Here is a 21,051-nt window from a genome sequence, read left to right on the forward strand (position 1 = left end):
TAAATCAATTATGAACTTCTTAAGATTCTAATTTTCAGCAATTACTTACTATATGCCTTATTTTTTCAATTCAAACAATGTCATTGTAGTAAAATGAAAATAAGCAATAAATTTCTGAAATAAAAAAGAATCGACCAAAAAAAAAGAAAGAAAATTCAATATTTATATGATTTCAGTTAATTTTAATATTAAAATTTTTCTAATGTAAAATTTTTAAATCAATATATATATATATATATATATATTTAATAATAAAACCTACATCTACAACAACATTTATGATAAAATGATTAAATTTAACAATGGACAAAACGATAGCTGTACAATAAATGCTCATGTCACATAATTTTAACAAATTGCAATATCAATTTAATTTATGCTATACCGAAAATATGAATTGATTTTGTGTACAATATTATCATTATTTTAATAAAATAATATTTTCATGAAAATTTCTAATATTTGATATTTTTTTTCTTTTTACAATTTCTAATCGTATGAAATATGATTGAATTTAAAAATAAAATTAATCATCGGAAGAAATGAGAAAAAAATTAAAAAAAAACAGGAAATTAATTCATCAATTTAATAAATTAACTTTCAAAAAACCAACAAAAAGTAAAATAATTTGCAAAATATTTTAATTTTTTTAACAAATAAAAAAAGCATTAGACAGAATAAAAGAGAAAAAATGAAATAATTGAAATATCAACAAATGAATAATGTATTATGATATGTTATTGTTGATGTACTGTTGGCTTTATATGAAATGATGAATCTTTCGCATTCAAATATATTCCATTAACAATATCACTGGTGGAAACTTTCTTGCAAATTGCATACTGTTATTGAAATAAGTTAGCAAATTAGACAAATAATTCGGTAAACAAGTAAATAAATAAATAATGATTAGACGTTTTATCATTTAATATTATTTACAAATGTAACACCTACCTTCCTAATTGTATCATTTGGTTTCTGAAACCTTATCTAAATTTTTAAAAAAATGAAACCTCACGCTAACAAAATTTATAAAAAAGAAAAGTTATCTTATAATGTAGCTTTATGACAAATAAACGATTCCGGAATATAGTTGATTATGCTGCTTCATTAATATTGTTGACCTTATTTATTTGATTTTGAAATTATTTATTTATTTCAAATGATTTCGCTAATTAATTTTAATATTCCTAAATGAATTAAAATTGCTATTTGTAAAATGAAGTCAATTGAAAAAAAAAAGTTGCAGAGTCAAATTGCTCATAGAAAGTAATATAGTTTAAAAAAAATTAAAAATGATACCAAATTATGCTTATCATCTTTTAATTGATTGGAATTTTGAAAGCAATTCAATCGTGCTTCACACTGGCATGAATCTTCGCAAAATTCACCTTCTTTTAACATATACTGATAACATATGTTAACTGTTGATGTTATCGATGAATTTGCATCCATTGTTGAGAAGCGGTGACAACATAAGCCTTAAAATTGAGTTTGAATTATTTGAATTTTAAGAGGAGAAATTTGATTATGTCGTAGAAAAAAAGAAACAGGAAAAACTTTAAATGAGAATAAATGGAATTCGCTAACATTAATGATAATATGATTTCAGCTAATAAAAGATATCAAAAAATTTTACAGTATGCAAAAAATTTGCAAATGCAAGTTGCAAATTGCATCAAAAACAATAAATGCATATTTTATTAAAGTTACTTTTAATAAAGTCAAATCAAATAACTACCTGGTTTGCAATCATTATGACCAAGACAAATTCCACCGGATTCACCGTTTTTTGATTGATTAATAAATGAATGAAGCCGCTTAATCTATGATAAAATATTATCAATTAGTACACTAAATTAATTAATTATATAAAACAAATTGGCGATGTAATCATTGAAGTACTTCTAATGCTAATTCATATATTATCATATCTGAATTAATATTTCATTAAATAATAAATCAAAAATCAAACCAATATAACGTTTTTTAATTTTTTTCCAAAATGTTAACCATTTATATTTTACCACTTAAAATCAACAATTTTTATTCTGACTGATAAAAAAAATTCAACAGTTAAAGAAGATAAGATAAATTCTAATTATAACATTTTACCTTGAAATTTTTATTCTCTGTAATTAGTAATGTATGAGGTGATGATTGTAGTTCATCAAAATTCAACGATGATATTTGTAAATGCTTAGCCAATTTTTTCCTCCCCTAAATATATTAACCTTTTTTAAAAGCAAAAAGATAAAAAAATAAAACTACCAGTGAAAAGATAAATTTATTTGAGCGCCATTTTTTTCATTTCATTTAAATTTCCTAATGAAAATTAAATTAAAGAAATAAAAAAAAAAAATAATAATCATTTTGATGTACTTTTTTTCCAATAAAAAAAAAGAAAAAAACATATGATTATTATTAGTTCGATTATGTCATAATAAAATTAAATTTTTAACAGATAAAAAAATATTCAAGATTACAAGTCATTTTCTTATCAATTTAAAATATTTGAAATAATTACTTCGTATTTAATTAAATATTTAATAGTTGATAAAATTTTGTGTTCAATCTAAAATATTCGAAATTTTTAAAATTCAAATCATTCACTTGAAGAAAAGAAAATGAAAACGAAAAAATTAAGTAAATTTATTTTTTCTTTTTCTAAGACTTTGGTAAAATTTGGCTCAATTTTCACCTCATTTTCCAATCTTTTCAAGCGTTTCATAATAGCTTTCACACGTGTGGTTATTTGTTTCCGCCATCGAATATGGTTTTCTTTCATTTTACGCTTCTCCAATAAATCAGTGCTACTCGTTTTAACTGAAATAGTTTAGTTTATTATTTTTTTTTTTTTATTTAAAATTTCTTGAAACTTCAATAAATCCTTCATTTCAAGTCTTTATGAAAAATAATATTTATGACAAGTTTATGTAGCGAAATTAACATTATTGATTATACAGAAACGATATGAAGCATACGTACGTAAGTCACAATATACTGATTAAAAAACAGATTCTGAAACTGTTTTTTAGCAAATTATTTTTTATAAAACGAAATATTAATTAATTAATTAATTAATTAATCATTTATTTTTTCCTGCAAAAAAAAAAAAAAAAAAAAAAAAAACAATTCTTCAATGTAAGATTGTTAAGCAAAAATTTTTGGACAAGATTTATTAAATAATATAATACATAATTAAATAACAATATGTAATTAAATAATACAATAATGATTTGAAATAATATAACAATATGTAAACACAGTTATTAATTAGTAATGTAAAAAGTCTGTAAAAATTAGGAAAACAAAAATTGAATGTTATTTTTGTTTTTTTTTCAACAACGTACTAATTTTTTTTGGAATTATTTTTAATTAATTAGACTTACAAACCGTTAATTGCAGTGCTAATTTTGAGTAGTCGCACTTATTTTTATCTGAAAAACTAATTTATTTTCGTTCTAACACTTTTGGGTGGGGTATTTTTCGTTTTTTTAAAAAAAACTTTATAAAATTTTAATAATGAAGAAAAACAGTTTAAAAAATTGCTTTTAATGATAATATTTGCGAGGAATTTGCGATTAGCTTTTTCAAAAATAATAACATAATTCAAGTAAATTAAAAAAAATCATATGCAATTTTCGAATTCTAGTGTTTTACAAAAATTCCGAAAATTTAAGTTTGGTATGAGTGAAAAAGAAAAATGAATATAAACAATCCGATATATCTATCACTTTTCTCTTTTTTCAAATATATAATTAAGGATGAATGATAGATTTTTATCAAATTTTTTTTAATTTGAAAACAAACAATTTTCCATTTTTTATTTTTTTTAGGAACTTAAATATGACAAAATTTTATTTTTTTTCTTTTTTTTTGAAGCTAATAAAAATTTATGAAAACAAATTAAGAAAATTTACCACTAGTACGTTTGTTTTTAAGATGTTCACTTAATTCACGCACTTCTTCGCGCAATTGCCGTAAACGTTTCCGTTTCCTTTTTAAAGCTTTCAATTCTTCATCAATCTATATAATTAATATAGCAATATTATAAAAATGAAACATTTAATTAAATTAATAAGTTTAATGCAATAATAATAATTGTAAAATTTGCAAAATATTTGTCAAAATTTTGCAAATTTCATGAATTAAATTTTTGATCAACTAAATTTTCATGTATATATATATATATATAATATTATTGTAAAAGGACTGAAATGAAATGAAAAAAGATAAATATAAAATTTGCTTTTTTTTCAAGAATTTAAAAAATAATTAAAAAAAGAAAGAAGTTACTTGTAACATATTGATTTTCTTGACGAGCTTAAGAGTTGGAGTAGTAGAGTGATAATCATTAGTAAATGATAAATGCTGATGTTGTGACTGAATAGCACGACGAGTAATGGCGTGTTGACGTGATCGTGATATCGCGGGTACAATGATTGGTAAATGATGCTGCTGCTGCAGTTGTTGCAGTTGCAGTTGCTGCAGTTGTTGCAGTTGCAATTGTTTGTGTCGATAACTGGAATGATTGTGATGATCGATAGCAGTAGTAGTAGTAGTGGTTGTGCTTGCGATGGTGGCGATGCTGGTGGTGGTGGACAGGAAATGTCCAGATGTTATGGAACAGATGGTTAGAAATAGCACAAAGCAATAATGTCCATTTGATTGTAGCAGTAGTGATGATATCATTATTGTATAGGAAAGAAGGAAAAAAAGAAGAGAAAACCTGAAAAGAAAAAAAGATTTAGAAAAAAAAAGAAATAAATAATAAAGTAATTTATATTTATTCAATTATATTGCAATAAAATAACAATCAGTTTAATTTTATTTTTTGTTTCTGTCATTTTTTCTTTTTTTGATGAAATTTACCTATCTATAATTAAACAGTTGGAAGGTCATTCATTTTTTCCTATTTTATTAAAGCGTTCATTTTTTTTCTTTTTTTTAAGAAATATTTTTGTTTTTCAGAAAATTTTATAACAAAGAAAATGTAAATAAAGAAAGAATTGTATAAAGAAAGATAATAAAAAAGAAGAAAGTATTAATGAAAAAAAAAAAAAAAAAACAGCCTAAGCTTTTGATTATTATTAGGCTAAGTATAAACTAAAAGAGCTTAGCTATTTCTTCGTCTTCTTTTCCTCTTTCTCTTTTCTTCTCGTCTCTATAAAGTAGAATACTTTTTTAAAAATTCCACTACCTATCAATATTACTATTATTTCTTTTTCTCTCTCAATTCCTTCTTCCATCTTTCTTCATTCCTTTTCATACTTGTTTATATATGGATGAATGATTCAATGAATGAATCGGATAGATAGATGGATGGATGGATGGATGTTAGCAATCGATTGTTGCCATCCTAAATGCCATATTGCGTCCAATGAATTGCTTTTTACTTCGACTTCGACTATATGCTTGTTGAAAAAAGAAAAAGAAAGAAAAGCATCAAAATCATTAAGTAAATTCTATGTATGTTAAGTTTTATTCAGTATGAAAAACTAGCAAAATGAAAAAATTAGGAGGAAAGAGATTTTAAAAAGTAAATTCTAGTACTGTTTACTAATCAATATTTACTAATGTTAATATTGATACTAATATTATTATTATTATTATTATTATTCTGTTATTATTAATTATTAATCATTATTATTTAATTTTATCATTATGACAAATGCAACTAAATTGCAAAAATTGCAAAAAAAAGGTAATTTTCAATTATTTGCATATTCTCAAAAATCATTCAATAAATGAACAAGTGGACGCACTACATGTTTAAAATATTTATTGCGATTAATTTCCAGAAAAATAAGGAAGAAAAAACTATAAAATTTCGTTTGACAATTTAATATGAATTTAACTATGAGAGTGCTTAAAATATTAAATCAAATGCGCTTACAATAATTATTTACTTTTATTTTATAGTAAAACATAAAGATAAAAACTTAATAACTACATAGATGCATTCATTGATTTTAAGGTACAAGAAAATGAAAATGACCAAAGTCAGATTAATTAATTACAAAAGAAAGAAAAAATTAGTGATGATATTGATTAAAATTCAGTAAAAGAATTTACATTCATATAAAATTTTGTAAATATAAGCAGATTAATGCATCTATATTCAAATAAACCTTGAATTTTTATTGTTATGAATGTGATTATTCGTAATTATAGAGCATGAATTGAAGATGGAAATTGCTGAATCAATCAAACCAACCGGATGCATCGATGTAATTAATCAATTTGAGTAAGAAGTGATTACTATATTTGATTGTATTAAAGTTTAGAATAAAAACTGAAAGCAGAATGTAGTTAATTTAATTACGGAAAGAATTTTTTGAGGTAAATAAATTAAAATTGAATAAAAAATTAATTAGTTAATTTAACTACGGGAAATTATCTCAAAAAAAAAATTTTTTTTTTATTAAACGAACACTGATATGCTTGAAATCATTTCTATACAATGGTATTATTACCATTCTTATTCTTATTATTACTATTATTATTGTTATTTATTTTTAATTATATTATTATTTTATTAATGGTAAACGTAAACGAATGGTAAGCGACTAAAATGAGTAAAGTTAGTACTATATTTACATGCACAAAATTGATAACAGTAATAATTAACAATAATAAAAATAATAATAATGATAAATACAGGATATGATTACATTATTATTGTCATACTTTTATGTTACTATTATTATTATATTAGTAACAATAACAATAATAATCATAAATAATAATGATTGTTTCTACGCAAAAGTACTCTATAATTTACAGACGAATATATTATTGTAGCCTAGTCAACACTGTGTTACATTCTAATTCTCAAAATGTTACTTTTTTCTTTCTTACAAAAAAGAGAAAAGTATTTTTTACAATAAGCACAAACAAAGTATATTTCATCCATTTTGCAAATCAGTTTGATTTCCTTGTAATTCTGTAACTAAATGTAATATATGTTAAAATTGCAATAAGAAAATGACTGGCTAATTAGTATAAGTATGCTGCTTTTTTTTTGCACAAAATTTTATGTTTGGTTATCAATGAACTAAAATTTGTCGTCTTTAATTTAACTTTCAAAAATAATCAAACACTCAATTCAATTAAATTTCAAAATATAAAATTGTTGAACATAATAATGTCGCAGTGGTATGATTATGTTTATCATCGATTAACAATAGCTATTCTAATATAATAATACAATTCATCCTTTTCCTTATGTTAAGATTTTCACATTTCTATTCTCTATGGAATAAATGTTCCAAAATTTAACATCATTTGATAATTTCACTAGCACAAATATTCCAATCTATCATTAGAGAATATAGAAAGAAAATGATTAAATATTATTTACATAAGTTATTATATGTTTTTTCTACAAAATATTTCATATTGGATGGTTAACTTGATAGTAATTAACACGTAAAGTTCGTAATTCATATAAAAAGCAAAATTCTCATTTATTGATTAATTAACAATAAACTGATTGACTAATAATAGTAGAGAAATGGTAGCAATGCAACTGAAACAAAAAAGAAACAAGCATGATAAATGAAAATTATACATATGCATAAAAGAATTGCTAAAATGTTTTTAATTTAAATATTAAAAAAAAAGTAACACTCTGCTTAGTGTATTTGATATAAAACATTGAAGTTTTTAAATCATATGACAATTAATTGGATAAAATCTAGTTTAACATTATTAAATGTTCATTTGATTGTTTTTATTAGTATAGCGGATTATGTGTTTGAGCACCTAAACGCTTACATCTAAGCTTCATGACGTTCCAGTAAAATGTGTTGTTACTACTTAATATCTTGCAAATATTTGCATACGCCACAGGATATCCGTTAGGGTTCTTTTTCAAGCGTATATATGATCTGATATTTTAAGTGTGCGAGAAACTTCAAATCAAAAACAAATTAGTTTATTCGCTAAAAGACGCACACAGCCATCTGGCAAATACAATAACCTATCTTTAAAATCACTCTCGAGAGATTATCACTGAATTACTTCAGAGCTGCAAAAGCTTTAGGCATAGCCTGAAAATTACTTTCCATAAGTATAAAATTACTTTCCATTCATATTCATATCCTTTCAAAGGTAGAAATTAAAAAACAAAAACAAAATCCCTTAACTACTTCTATCTAAGTCTAAAAATAGTTTATTGAAAAATAAGAAATGTAGAGTGGCAGCTTTCTTTTTATTTATAAACGGAACACCTGTTGTTCATTAGCTTCTCGAAATTAAAATTTTAATTCTTTAAAAGGCAAATAATTATAAACTCCTACACATCAAACAAATTTATAGACAACTTACGCAGTGATCAAGAGCTTGAATGTAATCAACCATTTCGTAATGACATGATTCTTTTGTCTTTGCTTTCGAATTCACGCGCTCCGTACATTCATCCAGTAATTTTTTCCATTTTCCGGTGTGAGCTATGCATTCTTCACGAAATTTGATCAGTGAATCCATTACTTCCTCTTCATCAACAGTAAGTGGTTGAGTTTCAACCTAAGGATAATGAATGAATACTCAAGCAAGCCATAATTCCTGCTGCTTAGATACATTTAAATTTTGCGAAATTTACAAACCAAGCGGTAAAATGATGTAAATCAAACTAACTTCATCATTATCTCCCATCATGTCAACTTTTCTTGTGTAATGAGTAAAATCGGTTACCTGAAATTATAAAGAAAGCGTAATCGATATAAATTTTTACAAAACGATTTCTATACGACGAAAACAAGACCAAAAAAGAACTACACTACTTTTTTTTCTCTCTTTCTAAGCCAATCGTTTTCATTTAGCATCTACTAGACTTTTTATATAAAAACAATTGGAATCATCTCGATGAACTTTTTCTTAATCTCAAGATAAAATGTCGCTGGGCCTCTCTATTATTATCAAAGAGATACCAAGGAATAAACCGAAAATGGTACAAAATATCCCACATTATGAAGCGGTTTATATTTCACAAAGAGCATCATACAAAATATTGCGAATTAAAAGAGAAATTCTGTATAATAATACCAAAAGATAATGAGATATGTGTCTGAAACAGATCTCCACTACAGAATTTATATTATTAAGAGAGTGAAAAATAAACAAACAAATACTAAATCCCAGAAGTAATTGGATTCATAGCGAAAAATGCTCAAAACAGTGAAATTACAACAGTTTCTAGTAAACCCGTTAAACTACCTGTGTAAAACACGTAATAACAAAGTTTCAAACAAACGAGGCAATTTTAAAACGAATCAGATAGAATGCAATACAAAATACAAAAGTAAAACTAAAGAAAGAAATTGAAAATGAGAACAGAAAAGTAAATAATTATATATAGCAAACAATAGTTATTTTAATGAAATAATACAAAGAGACAATAAGCTTTATACACTGCTATTTTTGTTTTCTCAATTTCCATGTTTGTTTTTTAACTCATCGTATTTCCTTACCTATTAATTAATGTAAAAATAGTCACGACAACAAATACTACATGATTCTAGCTTTTTGTGCTATATCGTTAACGAGTCAAATGCTACCAGATGATTCTGTATTCACTATCTTCCTTTCCAACTAAAAAAACGAATCCTTTGCAGTTCTCTCTGTCTAAAGATTCAAGATATCTGACTTCGCACATAGCCAAATAAACCTATAACATTCAACTCAATCAATCAAAAAAAAATTCACAGAAAAAAAAAAAAAAAAAAAAACGATAATATGCTACTGCAAATTGCTAATCCGTTCACAATCTCCAGCAGTTGACGAAGATACTCTATCCAAAGTTGATGAGCTCAGAATATGTGATCGCAAAGCACATGGCGCTTCTAGCTGCGAATCTATAATTCTTCAAAATTTCCACGTGAAATGCATGAGTTACATTTTTAAGAATAATAGAAATTTAAGCAACTACGATTCATGAAATTCCACAATTTATGACTGTATAAAACTCATCAATCTAAAAGAGTATGTTTCTGAAGACTAACACTGCACAAGATGTCTCTGTATTTCTGAACTTTGGATATAACTACCAGCATAGAAAAATATTGTTATGATTATTAGCAAAGCTAAACTATATCCAAGTAAAGTCCAATCTCGTAATTCTTCTGCTCGATCATCCGAACAATGCCATACATTATGCCATAAATTCATTGTATCATTCATCTAAAATTTTTTTATCCATTCACCGTTTGATTTATACATTATGGTGATTGTGTCAGTACCGATAAAATGGTTTTATGAATCTCAGTCAACATTCTTTACATAAAGAATGCCACTTTTTATACTGCATAGGATCTAACATTCAAAATGTTCATTTCTCTTTTTGAAGAAAAGTATATAAACATATATCATGAAGGTCGCTTCTAATAGTTGCAATAAAGTTCAAGTTAAAGAGTTGAGAAATTTAAGCAATAAATTTTTAAGGAAAAATAAGCAGTACATTGAAGCAATAACAATTAGCATAAAAAAAGAAAAAGCAAACTAACCGTAGTTTCGACATCTAAACAGAAATTAATATTCGGTGTGATGTATATATACCAGTAAAACTGGAATAACTCATTGAACGAACTTAGACATTTGTCGCAAATGACCGTATCATTAGGAAGAAATGAGAAATTAGAAATGCAGTGCCTCCAATTAAACAACTTATTTTGAAACACTATAGTATTGTTATAGAAAGTATATTCAGTGCTGTTTGTTTCCAAATGCCAATCAATATCTACACAAGCTGAAATGCATAAAATGAACAATCATCTAAAATGAACCATCTGAAATAAATTTATTTATCTTCAATGGTTCCACTGGCTGTAAGATGTAGAATAAAAAAGAAATTAGAACTAACAGACGCTGTCCATTTTTCTTAAGTCAGATGTGCAGAAAAATTTCATTCAAGCACGAAATTAATTTTAGGTCATCATGATTCATGATACCTACTTTTAAATATGAAATTCGTTTAACTTATTAGGTTTAAAACAAGTTCATTTTATTTCCAAAAGACAGATGCGCAATCCTTCTACTCTTAGAACTGTTTTATTCCAATTTAATAGCATAGTGAATGAATACAGCGCATTAGTCCCTTAAAAAAACTATTTCCTATGGCTTGAACAAAAATAAACAAGCTAGTACAAAAAAACTAAAGAAAAATAAATCAAGATTATATTCTTGGATTCTTCCTATAATTTGTAGAAACAAATTGTAGGAAATAAAAGTTTTACAAGAACAGCGCGAATTTTCCCATATGTTTTTTGTTATTGTCGTCGATACCTCTGATATATATGAAATTAAGTAACTCTCGTAAATTACACGGTTGCAAGTAATATTGTCACGTGAAAATAGGTCTTCCTAAAATTCCAAACTATTTAGAATTAAAGCTTATTTTCCAAGAGCTACAGTAAGCGAAAACTGAAAAAAATTGCACTTTACCATTCTAAGGTTAATTGATAAACAGCCAAGCTATTGAGTATACAGTGCACAAGTTAATGCATTTATGCTTAGGTCCAAATTCCTATCAAGCATTCATGTATAAGTTTTTTTTTCTTCCAGCATAAGTTTTCTGAAACCTAACTTTTTTGTAACAGACTGCTGCTTACCAGTTTATGCAGTTTATATTCCATCTGTTTCAAAGCAATATATTCTTCGGTACAATATGTGCAAACTTTTGGTGGCGAAGAATAGATAGCCGCACATCGTATCATTTTAGAACTTGCTTCTGCGAAATACTGCAAGAAAAAAGAAAAACTACTCAATGAAATACTATAATGTAATCAATGAAGTACTATACAAACAATGTTAGAATTAAACCTACTGTTAAGATTAAATTTAGTTCAGTTAGGTTTAGACTTAAACCATCACCTTTTAACAAGCATAATTTAACACTACTGCATAATAAAAAAATGAATTTGAGGTATAAAAGAAGCTGAATATTTCATTGTTTTATAATGTACTACCTAAAATACATTTAACAAATGCTGTATACTTAAAAATAATTAGTATTTGTTAAATGAAAACCTCAATGTAAGGTTGACAAGCAGCATTCAAATCCCATGGATAATATGATCCATTGTTTGCAGTTATATATGAAAAAAACCAAGCTATCATATAAAGCACTACTTGTAGTGATACACCATTCATTAATTCCACTTATTGAAATAATTCAAAATACCTGTAAGTAAAAGTTTGAAAAGATTTATCCAGTTTTTACACAGAAAAAAGACAGATATTGAATATTAAGAAAAGAGATGAAAAATTACACCCGTTTTAAGTACTATTTAAATTGAAATTTCTTATTCAAGTAAATTAATAGCTTATTTTGTCATAAAGTACCAAATAATGAGCCCATATTTAAATAATAAAATAAAGTGAGTTAATAAGGAATGCAAAGAAGTAAAGATTACAAAATAGCAAAAAGAAAAATACATTCCCAATTGCAGAATATTACAAACAAAGTGCAAACTAACTTCGCTGATCAAAAAAATTTTCATAACGTCAACATTATAATAATTTTAAGCAAACTTCGCAACATTGTGTGGATGAATAGCGATAGTTTTGAGGAGAGTATGTGTGATAAAGAGTAACAAAAGTTTTAAGAATGTGACGTGGTTGGGGAATGAAAGAGTTGGCATAAACAGTAAATATAGGTATTATTGGGAATAATAGAGTATGAGAGTGAAGTGCAAAATATAATGACGGGTAATGCTAGTACAAAGATTTAGACAGCAAAAAACTATCTTTTTTTTTATAAAAAAAAAATTTCTTTGCAATAATGTGCTGGATTGTCCAACTAATTTATTGTGTACTCTTGCTTTATTCGTCGATCTTACTTATTTGTTACTTATTTATTTGCGATCTTATTCACCTATTCATATAATTGGTTATGTTCCATCAGAAAATAACATTTATTCCTCTTTATCGTATTTTACCTATTTATTAATGTTAAGCATTTACGTTATTTTACATATTTATATAATTGATTGTATTCCCGTGGAAAAGTAACATTCGTCCGTCAGTTTATCAACTAATTAATATTCATTATTAATGATATATGCAATACGTTGCATTCTCAGTTTGACTTATATTATATATATTAATGGAATTCGTTACGCTGATTTACGTTTCACGATATGATATCATAATTAGCACAACTTCAGATGTTTCGTGTAACATGTGCTGTTCTCTCTCGATTATCACCGTCCAATTCATCTCATCAGTGTTACTGTATGAGGAAATGTTTTCTTCATGCTACTAATTCACTACGCTTAACAGCTATTGACAGTGAGAATGTCAATGATAAAAGTTTGTCATTTATGTGATTAAATTACAAGAAATTTAGCATATTTGTATTTTTTTGACGGACAAACTATAACTCGTTGCGTTTTTTTCCTTAGTATTATTTTTCTATTTAAAACGCAGCGGTGATTAATGAAGCAAAGTTATTTGCTCACTTTATTCGTATTATCTGATTGAATTTCTTTGGAAATTGAAGGTGTTATTAAGGCATGGAATTACATTAGTTCTTTTAGAAAAAGCAGTGCGAAGTGACGATTTGAAAGTGGATATGGCAGATTTAGAAGAGGCTTTAAAAAGAGATGAAAAAAAAGAGTCAATAAATCATAAGGAAACCATCCTAAAGTTAAGGGAGCAGGTAGGTTTGGCTGTCATATTTTAACATTTTACGTGACAGATTTCATATCGTTTGACCAAGATACACAACAAAGCAGGAAGTTAATGCTTTTCTTAAAATCTTTTTTTGCAGAAGAAAGCAATTCGAGAAATTTTCACAGGAAAACTGGCTATGATTATTGTTGGTGTCAGTGTTATTTTAGTTATCATCTTATCAGGTTTGCGAGAAAAGGTAGGCATACCATGTTTCTTTCTTTTAAACAGTTTGTTATCGATAACAGTAGACTCACTTTATTTCTTCGAAGTAAACAAATATCATATCATGTAAATCATCTCGAAAATCCAATAATACATTGCAGAAAATGAGAGAACTAGAGAGCGAAAGGAAGCAGACTATCGGTAAAGCTCGAATTGGTGGTCCATGGGAATTAGTTGATGTGAATGGTGAGTTAGGGGGTTCCGAACGGCTTAAAGGAAATTGGCTTTTGTTGTATTTTGGTTTCACACATTGCCCTGATGTCTGTCCAGATTCTATTGAAAAAATGGTTGAGGTCATTTTTTTTTATTTTTTTTTCATTTTTTCACAAAAAGTTGTTAAAGAAAAGTTTTGCATCTTCATTTTGTTGATTTTGTTTTGTCGGTGTATCATTCTGATTATGTAAGTTTTAGGTTGTGGAAATCCTTGAAAAAAGTGAAGAAAAAATCAGAGTAATCCCAGTTTTTATATCAGTAGATCCTGAACGTGACACAGTTGAACGAGTGAAGAAGTACTGCGCAGAATTTTCTCCCAAAATAAAAGGCTACACTGGTTCAAAGGAGCAAGTAAAATATTTCAGTTTTCATTATGATAATTAATTGATTATTTTAAAAAACGAAATGGCAAAATGAAAATATATTGCTCTCAGGTCGCCAAAGTGGCAAAGGCATTTCGCGTCTACTACAGCCAAGGGCCTAAAATAGACGGAAATGATTATATTGTTGACCACACTGTCATCATGTATCTAATGGATCCAGATGGTGATTTTCATGATTATTATGGTAAGCTGTTTTCTTTTATGATGAATGGTTCCAGCCAACAGTTTGAAAAGTCATTTTCCTTAACAATGTATTTTTAATAATTCTTCCACCCTTTTCACTTTTTTATGGAGATTTTTTTTTACCGCTTTGTCGTATTCTCTCATTTCCCTACTTATTAGTTGATTCCTCACGTTTGTTTCAGGCCAGAATCGTTCTGCTCAGGAGATAGCGAAGGTTATTAAACTTAAGGTTTTCAAGCGTGAAATGTTAGAAAATAAGAAAAAAAGATGGTTTTGAAGTCTAGTTGGGCTTACATTTAATTTGGATTTCGTTTTTAAAAAAAAAAAATTTATGATTTTGTGTTACGACAGTATAAGAATATTTGTGATTTCGCCACTTTTATTAAAGCTAGAAGCTTTCAACATTGTTATGGATTTCTTATACGTTTTTATACAATTTTATATGCGTTTGCCTTCAAGGTGTTATTGTTGAAGTTTATTCTTTTTGTACTCGTTAAACGTATGAATTGAATTATTCTTTTTTTTTTATAATTTTTATATGGTTTAGTTCAAGGAAATGAACCTTTGATGTGTATTGATTTTCAGTCTTTCAATTTTTTTGTGGAACGTTAAAACTTGTTATCACTGTAAATACCGATGAAGTTCTTTTGTTGGTACTCCACTTTTCTTTAAAAGCATCTGGTTTAAATGCCAATTGTTTATGTTAGACTTTTTTAATTTTATAAGATTGAAGTTGCCTAGAAGAGAAAGAAAAGAGAAATAATATGATGTAAAGGATAGAGAATGTGAGGAAAATAGATGGGTAAAGTTGTTTCTTATAAGTTTATTGCTATTCATGTGGGCATTATATCTCATTGTTTTGAATCTAATTCTTTCTAGATGGCGACACCTGCAACACCGAAACAGTATACCGTGCGTATTCCCAAGTAACCTTTAATAAACTTATTACATGGTTGATAAATTCGTTGTTAAATATTGTAGTGGAATATTTTCTTGTTTAGTTTTTATTAAACTATACACTGGATTAGCTTTTTCATCTTCAGTTCCTCGTTGATTAAGAAATTTTTAGTTTTTTTTTTTTACTTTTTTTACAGACGAAATGGGTCTAGACGTTATTCAGTTTTGAAATTCAATGGTACTTTAAAAATTGATCCAGGAAAATGGGCAATGGCTGATTACAGTATACGAATGGCACGTGAAGATAATAAAGAACAAGCAGCTGTAAATGAAATCCGGCAGGTTGTATTGCAAGGAAATTATCGTTTTAAACACCTTGCGATATTTGTTATCGCTTAGAGAGGCCTAAAGAATGTGGATTTTTCCAAAGGATTTTAGTAAATATTTTTTTTTTTTAAAAAAGTGGAAGTTAGAGTGAATACGTAGCTGTTTTAGTTTGACATGTTAAATTAAGATGTTTAAAATTAGTAGAAGTCCGTTCCTATAGGATTATGGAGAAGGCTCCGAATATGGTAAAGCGTTGCGAGAGGAGGCACGGCGCAAGAAATACGGCCGTCAATTTCAGACCTACCAGCATGACAATCAACCCTGGGTGTTAAGTATTACAGACCCAAGTATATTTTTCTTTCTTATTGTCTTATCTTACATATTAATTATTCTTACTTTCTGATATGTCCATTGTAATGTGCTGTTTTATTTTCTAGTGTCTTCGCTTTTTATCGATGTCAGTTTTCATATTCATATTCAAGTTCAAACTCTTGTTTTACCTTTTTCTTTTGACTAACTCTTCCGAAGTTTTCAGGTACTAAGGAACGCAGATTTCGTAGCATTCGTGAAGGCGGAGCAGGGGAACATGCAGACTATTGGGTGTTTTTGAAATCGGGAGAAGAATTTCATGCTTACAAAGTTGATGAGTGGTATCAATTTATGCCATTTTCGACTCATCGAACTCTTGACATTGATCAAGCAGAAGAACGGTTTCGTGAGTAAGCTTCTTTCATTTTTATGTGCAGTTTAAATGAATATTAGTGTCTTATATGGTTTATGAATTAAATTTTGAAGATTGAAAACTCCAATTTGATGGGATAAACTGGTCTTACGCTGCCTTTCAGCCATGTATTATTAGTACCAAACATGTTTCAGTGAGTGATCAAACTCATTAATTTTGATAGTGAGCATATATTTAAGCTGAAAATTTTTCCGAAAATGAAGACATTCTTATTAGCGAAGTCATGGATTGTTTCTGTTATACTTATGAATTCTTTTGATGGCAAAAATAAACGAAAAAAGCTAAAAGAAATTGCGCTTTTAGACGAAATCGTGTTATGAATCAGTTTGCTCTTAAAGCCCAGATACAGCAGCAATTGAAAGCTATGGATGAAGATGGCGAACAAATGATAAAAACAACGAAGTCGCTTGTAAGTTCTGCATTTTTATATTGTTTATTTCCAACTGCTTCGGATCAAAACACTTAATCTTCTTCAGAAAATCAAAGATGAAGCCAGTTCGGATGAGAATTCTGATGGCGAGAAAGGAGACGACGAAGATGATGCTCCTGTCGGAAGTTCAAAACCGAAAAAGGTGAAATTTACTCATTTACCCAACTTGAAGATTTAAAATAAAGCTAGTGAATTCATTTTTAGAAGAACTCGTTTTAATGCTTCGATTTTGAATCAAGTTGGAAAACAAATTGTGATTCATATAATACTAGCCGAAGGTACAAAATTTTTATCTACAAGTTTTTACTTTAGAACTCAAAACCTACTACTCGGGCCAGAAAAGATAAGAGACAGCGAGTGGAGAATGCGGATGAGGTGGCAGCTTATGAAAGTGATGATGGTGATGATGAGGGTCGAGAATATGACTATATGAGTGATAGTGGTTCAGAAAGCGAGTAAGTTTCGATTTTATCAGTTTTAGTTGAAGAATCGTAAACTTAAGACTGTAAAAAAACTTAAATACGGGAGAGAAAAATGCTTAAGTGACCAAGCAGTACTCAAAGTACTTCATTTTATGTTTTAGAATCCCTTGAACGTCCCATTGTTTATTATTCCAAGTTATGCCAAAAATTTTTCTTCATTAAGTCACTGATGTTTATTTTTTTCAGTCTTGCCTTCTTTTCTCTTTTTACACTTTTCTATCAATATTTTAGGGAAATTGCGATGCATTAATTAATTCTTTGAGATTACAAATTGGAACTACATTTCTTCATGCTTGTATGTTCCGTTGTTTATTTTTCTTCTATTTACTTAAAGAGGAAGTCAAACTATAAGAACTTGTGTGATTTTATGTTCCACTTATTTTTTTATCCAGATTATCGATTTAAGGGTTTAGGTTTGACAGATCATTTTCTTGCACACTTTTATATATTAAATTTAAATAAATCCCAAAACGAGTGAAATATAGTCGTATTTCTTTTGAACTCCATATTCTTTTTTTTTTTTTTACTGTCTCTAAGACCATTTCGGCAAGTGTGATGAGTATTCTCTCAGCAGTGCACTAATAGTGCTAGCGTTGTATCAAATCTTATGCATATGTTTTATTTTTTCCTAGAATTCAAGTATTATTAGATCTGGATACATTGTTGCTATTGAATTATTCATAATGCATACGTATGACATCACAGGTTAAAGTTCATTATTTAAATCCACCGATATTATTCGTGTTATTATTGCTTTGAACAAAGCATTCCATATATTTGCTTTTCCCATGCTAATAATAAAGTATACATACTGATAATAAATTATTTGTCCAGTGCTTTCTGCTTAAAATGCTATATTTTTTGAAAAAAAGAAATTTCATTATGTATATATTGAAAAGATTATATACAAAGTTATTTGTATATAATGATATAAGTGCACATATATGTGCTTGTGTTCTATATTTTCTGTTGATTAGTCTACTCATCTTATTTCATCGTTAAGATCTTTCGAGCTATATTGATTTAATGAGAGTTGATATAGTAATAAGGCCATTAAATTACAGTTTTAAAAAAGTAATTAGAGTAATATCAACATGAGAAGTAATTAAAGTAAAGCGATGGAATATTAAGTTGATTTAGGGTTGATGATTTTCTAGATGGTGGAAATTGCACAAGAGATATATTTTAATATTTCTACTTATTCATTTTTTATACTCATATTCATGTTATTAAATATAGCAATCCATCCGAATCAACTTTTCATTGTTTCATTTAATTTGATTAAATTTTTGATAGTTTTGATCAGTACTCCTCTTTATTCATTGATGTTGTTTTTTCACTTTTGCTATATTTCCATTTTACTTCATTTTGATGAAATTTTCATATGGGACTTACAAGAGGAAATTTTAAATTATTAAAATGTAAGTGTCGTTGGACTCAGTATTTTACTACCATGAGGTTTATTTCTTTTCTATGGAGTAAAACCATACAGTGTATAGTTTAGCTTTATTTCGATGATATTTTCAGCCGAGATGTGGTACCTATGGAACAGAAGGTGGATGAGGCAATGGTTGCCGTAGGTGATGAAACAGGTCTGAAAAAGTTAATTGGTGATGATTTTTCTGATACCGACAGTAGTGATATGGATGATACCAGTACGTATAACATTTAAATTATTTGCTTTCTTAAAAAAATATGTATTATTTGAATAAGTCAAAAATTTAACAACTCAAAATTGGAATTTCAGCCAAAAAACTTCTTTTCGCTGTGGAAGATGACGATGGCGATGAGATAAAGAAGCAGTTTATTGATGTCGATGAAAGAGGCAAGTTATCATTAAAAGTTTATTCGTTCATTTTTTGTATGAAATATTGTTTACTTTATTATTTTTATCCTTTCTCTACAGAAAACAGCAATGTTAACATACACTGACTTGAAATTTCCTACAGTTATTTTTTGTTCCGAACTAGGGAAAGAGTAAAAGGAGAAGCACACTTTCTATTTTTGTTAAGAGGATCAACTGTTAAATTGAAATGAAGGTTAAATATGAAGTCAAAGTGACAAACATTTTATTAGGTTCAGTTTATCTGCTAACGAAATTTTTTAGATTCATCAGGTAGCGACTCGGATGATCCTGATAAAGAAATTAACTCTGCAATTTTCCTACCTGTGGTAAGTCTTTTTTTTCCTTTTTAAGGTTATATTCTTCTCAAATTTCTGTAAAAATTTGCAGAAAAAAACTCTGGAAGAACCACAATCATCAACAAGAAAAAGACCACTAGAAAATGTATCTTTCGCAGACAATGAGGTGAAAAGGATCAAGACCGAACAAGCGTAAGCCTACTTGTTTCCTTCTAAAATGGAAGCTTTTTGATTGAGAAAATCTTAGTCTTTATTTTTTCTACATTAGTGTTATTTATAAAATTGTATCTTCTTAAACTGTGTAGGTTTACTGCACCATCATTATCACCCACACAATCGACAACAAATCAGGATAGTCTAAATGAAGAAACTGTGCGACGGTATCTTCGAAGGTAATAGCTTTTTCGATTGCTCATTTGTATATTTTGCTGTGAGTTAGTGAATATTATGTTTCATTTACCAGTCTTTTCTAATTTCAAACGGAATAAAATAGGAAAAATGAATTCAGTGATTTTTCCTCTCTTCTTATGTATTCAATAATTCAATAATTCGAGTTATATTTTGCAGGAAACCTCATACAACGAAAGAATTGCTTTCTAAAATTAAGTCAAAATGTGGTGATATGGAAAAATCAGAAATAGTACAAAAGCTAGCTGCTATACTGAAGCGAATAGAACCTCATCAATTCAAACAGAAGCATGGCAAGAAGGAAGTACTTTTTTTCTCATTAAACAATAATCTTGCTTAATTTTTTCATTTTCTATGTAGTTAGTAACATTTATCAGTGCTAGATGTGATTATGTTTATCTTTCTTAATTTCTTTAGAATATCAATTGCATGTTTTAGCCAGCTATAACTTTGAAAATTTTTCATAAGAATAGGGTTTTTTTTTTTCCGGATGAGAATGATCAAATTGGAAATTAACAGTTTTTCAATTTAATTATTTTTATTTTTGTTGAGAATGTAATCATGTTGAAATAATTTTCAGCACAACTTCTTATAGGCATTCATTCGGCTTTGATGTAAATGTTATGTGGATTAAAGTACTATTTTTTTCCGTAACAATTACTTTGCAGTGAACTGAAATAAGTAGTGCACACTGCTAATCATAAGCGATTGCTTTCAAATTGTATCTATTTGATATGATAAAACCTTTTCAACCATATCTGGCTGTGAATATGCTGAATTGTTCTTCAGTACAGGAAATTCATTCAGAATTGGAACAAAGTTTTCAATTTGAACTCTTGATAAAAGAAACGCAATCTTTCTCACTATCATAAATTATGGTATTAACGGAATAGTTTTATTAACAATTAATATAAAAAAACCAAAAGAATCCTTTAAGCATGCGAA

General features: G+C 27.5%; 5 protein-coding genes across 7 annotated transcripts; 2 read left to right on the forward strand and 3 right to left on the reverse strand.

The window, feature by feature from the left end:
• Positions 1-737: 737 nt before the first annotated feature.
• On the reverse strand, positions 738-4,695 carry Bm12165 (Uncharacterized protein; the record flags this gene model as incomplete). Its single annotated transcript, XM_043078767.1, has 7 exons — positions 738-842; positions 1,303-1,481; positions 1,742-1,826; positions 2,116-2,220; positions 2,702-2,826; positions 3,924-4,029; positions 4,300-4,695. 7 exons carry the CDS (start codon positions 4,693-4,695, stop codon positions 738-740), a joined length of 1,101 nt encoding a protein of 366 aa, XP_042934701.1.
• Positions 4,696-8,024: 3,329 nt separating this feature from the next.
• Bm6047 (Ubiquinol-cytochrome C reductase hinge protein) lies at positions 8,025-8,664 on the reverse strand (the record flags this gene model as incomplete). Its single annotated transcript, XM_001894381.2, has 3 exons — positions 8,025-8,057; positions 8,335-8,532; positions 8,644-8,664. The coding sequence occupies 3 exons, from the start codon at positions 8,662-8,664 to the stop codon at positions 8,025-8,027; spliced, it is 252 nt and encodes an 83-aa protein (XP_001894416.2).
• Positions 8,665-9,744: 1,080 nt separating this feature from the next.
• Bma-cup-15 lies at positions 9,745-12,153 on the reverse strand (the record flags this gene model as incomplete). Of its 2 annotated transcripts, none has more annotated exons than XM_043078769.1 (6): positions 9,745-9,860; positions 10,095-10,185; positions 10,509-10,750; positions 11,238-11,364; positions 11,613-11,741; positions 12,031-12,153. In XM_043078769.1, 6 exons carry the CDS (start codon positions 12,151-12,153, stop codon positions 9,745-9,747), a joined length of 828 nt encoding a protein of 275 aa, XP_042934703.1. The 2 variants fall into 2 exon arrangements, with proteins under 2 accessions (XP_042934703.1, XP_042934702.1); XM_043078768.1 differs by having other exon boundaries at positions 10,008-10,185.
• Positions 12,154-13,169: 1,016 nt separating this feature from the next.
• Positions 13,170-14,955, forward strand: Bma-sco-1 (transcription initiation factor IIF, alpha subunit, putative; the record flags this gene model as incomplete). Its single annotated transcript, XM_043078770.1, has 7 exons — positions 13,170-13,314; positions 13,542-13,663; positions 13,775-13,873; positions 14,001-14,192; positions 14,311-14,463; positions 14,547-14,679; positions 14,861-14,955. The coding sequence occupies 7 exons, from the start codon at positions 13,170-13,172 to the stop codon at positions 14,953-14,955; spliced, it is 939 nt and encodes a 312-aa protein (XP_042934704.1).
• Positions 14,956-15,557: 602 nt separating this feature from the next.
• Positions 15,558-20,446, forward strand: Bm1875 (transcription initiation factor IIF, alpha subunit, putative; the record flags this gene model as incomplete). 2 transcript variants are annotated; one of them, XM_043078771.1, is made up of 13 exons in its annotated part: positions 15,558-15,604; positions 15,773-15,917; positions 16,123-16,249; positions 16,438-16,621; positions 16,948-17,053; positions 17,121-17,216; positions 17,387-17,529; positions 19,084-19,211; positions 19,304-19,381; positions 19,664-19,728; positions 19,790-19,890; positions 20,004-20,090; positions 20,266-20,446. In XM_043078771.1, 13 exons carry the CDS (start codon positions 15,558-15,560, stop codon positions 20,444-20,446), a joined length of 1,488 nt encoding a protein of 495 aa, XP_042934705.1. The 2 variants fall into 2 exon arrangements, with proteins under 2 accessions (XP_042934705.1, XP_042934706.1); XM_043078772.1 differs by lacking the exon at positions 15,558-15,604 and having other exon boundaries at positions 15,846-15,917.
• Between the last annotated feature and the right edge of the window lie 605 nt (positions 20,447-21,051).

Source organism: Brugia malayi, assembly GCF_000002995.4.
Source record: "Brugia malayi strain FR3 genome assembly, contig: Bm_v4_Chr2_contig_001, whole genome shotgun sequence".
Lineage (NCBI taxonomy): Eukaryota > Metazoa > Nematoda > Chromadorea > Rhabditida > Onchocercidae > Brugia > Brugia malayi.